The sequence below is a fragment of the Macrobrachium nipponense genome, chromosome 10, assembly GCF_015104395.2.
Source record: "Macrobrachium nipponense isolate FS-2020 chromosome 10, ASM1510439v2, whole genome shotgun sequence".
Taxonomy (NCBI): domain Eukaryota; kingdom Metazoa; phylum Arthropoda; class Malacostraca; order Decapoda; family Palaemonidae; genus Macrobrachium; species Macrobrachium nipponense.
This window is the reverse complement of record NC_087204.1, coordinates 89531297-89536546: the sequence shown is the minus strand read 5'-3', so window position 1 is coordinate 89536546 and position 5250 is coordinate 89531297. Positions and strand designations below refer to the sequence as shown.

At 50.7% G+C, this 5250-nt stretch overlaps 1 protein-coding gene across 1 annotated transcript; it reads left to right on the top strand.

The window, feature by feature from the left end:
- The first annotated feature begins 1332 nt into the window (after positions 1 to 1332).
- On the top strand, positions 1333 to 4896 carry LOC135224038 (uncharacterized protein K02A2.6-like). The gene is made up of 2 exons (XM_064262959.1): positions 1333 to 3958; positions 4070 to 4896. Exons 1-2 carry the CDS (start codon positions 1333 to 1335, stop codon positions 4894 to 4896), a joined length of 3453 nt encoding a protein of 1150 aa, XP_064119029.1.
- Positions 4897 to 5250: the final 354 nt, after the last annotated feature.

The following is a 5250-nucleotide window of genomic DNA, read 5'->3' as shown; positions in this document are numbered from 1 at the left end:
GCCTGTTTTCTCGGGAGCCCCCACCATTCATCCCTCCCCTCGTCATGCATCGATGGTGACTGAGGCCCGAGGCGCTCCCCCAGAGGCACTTTCACCCCTCCCGCCTCCCCTCTGGTCGCTAGCTCGCAACACACACTCACTTACCCCACCCGACTGCCGCTTATTTCACAAGCACACTGACAAACATTGTAATTTTTAAAATATCCTAAGCGCTTTCTTTCACTTACATACAGCGACTTGGATATTTTTCTGACATTCTACAGCTCTCAAGCTCTCTTACGATACCGAACACGACATGGCTCAACAAGAGGAAAAGCTAATTGATTTAATGGATCAGACAGCGGATGAGACAGAGGAGCAGACAGCGGATCAGGCCGAGGATCAAACGCAGGGTCTGATGAGAGACGAGGTACCTGTGCACCTCCCCACTGCTGATGAAGATACCAGCACCACTCTCCCTCCTCCCCTGACTCCCAATATGGGAACAGGAGACCAGATAATGACATACTTCATCTTATACACTTTCTGCAGACTTCCAGCATGCAAGAGCAAGACCGACGACGACAAGAGGAGCAGAACTTCAGACTACAGATGGAGCAATCAAGACAGGAAGACAACCAGCGGTTCATGTCTCTTTTCTCCTTGCTATCAGGACAGATTGCGGCATCGCAACCCCAGCAAACTAACCCCATGATTGCACCTCCTGTTACACCTGTTTCCCACCCCCACTGGCTTCTCAGAGAATACACCTTCAGTTTCTAGCAGCCTACGGTCATCCCCCACCTCTTCTGCAACAAATTGCAACGTACCAAGCGTTTCGCCAATGGAGACTCCGTTTTGAGGATTATGCAGCATTAGTTGGACTTGATAGGTTACATCAAACTTCCCAGCTGATTCACCTGAGAACTTGCATCTCCCTGGACGTCCAGCGCCTGCTTACGCATACACTGGGCATCCCTCCCAACACATCACTTTCCCCTACAGAGGTGTTGGATACACTGCAAAAGCACTTTCGCAGCCTCAGGAAATGAAGCCTTACGACGCAGGAATTGCTGTCCTGCAAACAGGCTGTCGGAGAATCGTTTGCAGACTACTACGCACGCCTCAAGGATCTCGCTGATGAAGTGGACTTATGCACTGGCAACCCCACCTCCTGCACCGAACGGCAATTGCAGATGGTAATTTTGATGGGTGTGAGAGACGAAGAGTTAATACAACGCCTTATCCCCCTCCAACCCTCATCTACCCTCGCAGAGTTCGTGACATGCTGCCGCTCCTACGAATCTACACGTGCGACTGCATCAGCCATTGCATCTTCCCCTAGCCAGGTCAATGCAGTATCTACATACAAGAAGAACCAGCGTCTACAGAAGAGGACTTCTCATCGATCTCCTGACCAACGTTCTCACCAGTCTCCTAACAGTGACCCTTGTCAATATTGCTCTCACAAGCACGATTCCGGACAATGCCCAGCCACGGGTGCATCGTGCAATAACTGCGGATGCACGGGTCATTGGCCCGCAACCTCCAGAAAAATGCCCTGCTAAGGAAGCTCAGTGCAAGACCTGCCAGAAACAGGGACATTTTGAGAAGATGTGCAGGTCGACCAAGAAAAGTCAGACTGGGTACACAGCTTCACCTCCTCCTAATAAGTCAAATCCCAGCTGCCGTTTCGTGGGTGATACCTTGGGTAGCGAGTCCCCCACACCAGTCACTGTCTCTCTGTCATTTGGCGATATATCAGCACAACTCCAGCTAATCCCCGATACAGGAGCAGACATCACAGTGATTGGCACCATACATTTGGATGCACTCCGCATACCTCGGACAAGGCTTGAACCTCCACCCATGACAGATGCCGTGACAGCAGATGGATCCCCCATGACACCGGCTGTAGGATACTTCCAGGCAACACTTCGTCTTGGCAACAAGTCTTGCTCAGCAACCATACATGTTCATGAGGATATCCAGACTCCCCTCCTCTCCCGTGAACATTGCCGAGCCCTCGCCATAGTGTCACCGGAATTCCCGAAGCCCATCCTCAAGGTAACACATGTCAACAGATGCGCTCAGTTTCCTGCCTCTGCCATAACGTCACCCGCAGCTATTAAGGACTATTTTCTTCGGCACTTCAGCGACGTCCTCATATCCAAGAAGGATCTACAAACCCAGCCACTAAAGAAAATGGCAGGCCCTCCGATGAGGATTCACCTGAAACCTGGTGCTACACCATTCGCTGTGCATACACCCAGGCCAATTCCGTTTGCTCTCAGAGATCAAGTGAAAGAAGAACTTGACTCCTTGGTGCAACAAGGAATCATCAGACCAGCAGGCGACAAGCCCTCTGAATGGTGCCATCCCATGGTCTTGGTACCCAAGGACAAAGGTGTGCGCATCACTGTCGATCACACCCACCTAAATTCTCAGGTAGCCCGCCCTACACACCCTTCACCTACGGCCCATGATGCCGTCTGCAACATCTCTCCTACTGCGAAGTACTTCACCACAGCGGATGCCCTGCATGGTTATTGGCAAATGGAGTTGGCAGAAGAGGACCGCCACCTGACTACATTTATAACTCCGTATGGAAGGTTCCAGCACTGTCGCGGCCCGATGGGATTTTCAGCAACAGGTGATGCATACTGCCTCCGTGGAGATATGGCACTACAAGGTGTTCCCAACTGTGTGAAGGTTGTAGATGACATCCTCCTTTCCGACGAGGATCTCCCTTCCCACCTACAACACGTGCACCAAATGCTGACCAGATGCCGTCAGTATGGCATCACCCTCAACAAGGAGAAATTTACTGTAGCCGTCCCTAAAGTTAACTTTTGCGGTTATGTCTTATCATCTGATGGTATTGCAGCAGACCCCGACAAGGTATCAGCTATACGCAACTTCCCGACACCGTCCAATGTCACAGACGTCAGGTCGTTTATGGGTCTCGTCAATCAACTTGCCGACTTCACTCCAGACATTGCAGCAGCAGCACAGCCCCTACGTCCACTTATGAGCCCCAAACGCTCATTCGTCTGGACGCCCGACCATGACCGAGCATTTAAGAAAGTCAAGACAGCTCTGACTTCACCACCTGTCCTGGCACCCTTCAATCCTGCCTCGCCTGTGGTTCTACAAACAGATGCCTCACGCCTATACGGTCTCGGCTATGCCCTACTTCAAGATAACGGCCGAGGTCAGATGCGTCTCGTCCAGTGTGGCTCTCGTTTCCTTACGGATACAGAGACTCGCTATGCCACCATAGAGCTGGAGCTACTTGCAGTCACTTGGGCTATAGCTAAGTGCCGCCTATACTTGTCTGGACTTCAACATTTCACCTTAATGACTGACCATCGCCCCTTGATACCAATTCTCAATCACTACACTTTGGATGCTATTGAGAATCCACGCCTTCAACGCCTCAAGATGAAAGTGGCCCCCTACATCTTCACTGCAGTATGGCGCACAGGGAAACAACTTAGCATACCAGATGCCCTGTCTCGCTCCCCAACCAGTCGCCCCACACCTGAAGATGAAGAGGAGTGCACTACTTCGACTGCACATGTCAGGCGTATCGTTGCCAGCACCGCCACTTCCACTGACGACCAGGCAACAGGACCCATCATCGAAGAAGACAAGTCTCTACAAGAAATCCGCACGGCCGCATCTCAGGATCAAGATTACAGTCGTCTCGTTCAATACGTCTCCAACGGTTTTCCTACCAACCGCTATGATCTCCATGCTTCCGCCCTCCCGTATTGGAAGCTGCGGGACAACCTTTACGCGGATGGAGAGTTAGTATTGTATGGACCCCGGATCGTCATCCCTGCAGCCCTCCGTAGACGCACCTTGGATCGACTCCACGACAGCCATCGAGGGATTGAAGCTACTCGACGTCGTGCAATGCAGACAGTATTCTGGCCCGGTATCAATGCAGATATCAAGAGTAAAGTAGAAAGCTGTGAGGCCTGCCAACAGCTTCTCCCTAGTCAGCAACAAGAACCTTACATGTGTGACGACCATCCATCCCGGCCCTTCGAAAGTGTGTCAGCTGACTTCTTCCATGTAGCAGGGAAATCCTTCCTTGTTATTGCTGATAGACTTTCAGGCTGGCCTGTGGTTGTTCCCTGTGGACGTGACACAACTGCAGCCAGAGTTACAAGAATGTTCTGTGTTTTCTTCCGCGAGGTTGGTGTTCCACTTCGCTTACGAACTGATGGAGGACCCCCATTTTCCAGCCATGACTTCAAGCAATTCGCCGACCGCTGGGGAGTTCATCACATCATCACTTCTCCACATTACCCTCAGGCTAATGGACACGCAGAAGCTGCAGTGAAAGCTGTTAAACATCTTATCATCAAGACTGCCCCATCCGGGAACATAGATTGTGAAGCCTTTGATAGAGGACTGCTGGAGCTTCGGAATACACCGAACCCTGCTGGACGCTCCCCTGCGCAGATCCTCTATGGCCATCCTCTCCGTACTTGTGTTCCGGCTCACCCCAGATTATTCACAGAGGAGTGGCAAACTAAGACTGAAGATTACGACCATTGCACTGCTGCCCAAACCGACCAAGCCATGAGCCTTTACAATTCTCATGCCCGCCCTCTACCCAAGCTCACCATCGGCCAACGAGTTAGGATACAGGACTCAACGACGCTTCGATGGGACAAGGTCGGCATCATGATGGGCCGCGGAATGTCAAGAAAGTATGAAATACGCCTTCCAAGTGGTCGTGTATGGTTTCGAAACCGAAGACATTTACGCCCAGTGGCTAACATGAGTGATGGCACCTCTCCCCAAGTCCCTGTGTCCCCTTGCCCTGGCCAGGAAAGAGAGCCATCATTCGAACCCTCCAATGTCCCTCGTCATTCACCTCGACTAGCTCAGAAGAATTAATGTTCCGCTCGAGACACTGCTACGAGCGTAAAGGGGGAGGGAGGTGTATAGATATTTAATGTTATGCTGTATATTGATTACATTACGTACAGTTTATGAACATTTTGTACATTTGCTTTGCATTATTCTAAAGAAGAATTATATTTATGTTTCCATGTATATTTCCCATTGCACATACTGTGAGACCACTATTTCATTATGCATCGTGGCAACATTGTAATTAGATGTGTCAACACTGCCTTTATTTCCCGCCATATGCATAGTCAGTCACTGTCCAGTGGTCATTGTAGTGACAAGCGCGGACCTGCTTCCCGCTACTGTCGTCTTGATGTCTGTTTATCTTCATTACAAGAT

Excerpts from the sequence above, each read along its gene's own strand:
- LOC135224038 (XM_064262959.1), top strand. The coding sequence starts at position 1,333 with ATGCAGTATCTACATACAAGAAGAACCAGCGTCTACAGAAGAGGACTT. Across the intron at positions 3,959-4,069 it reads CAAGAGTAAAGTAGAAAGCT|GGAAATCCTTCCTTGTTATT; the intron begins GTGAGGCCTGCC and ends TCCATGTAGCAG.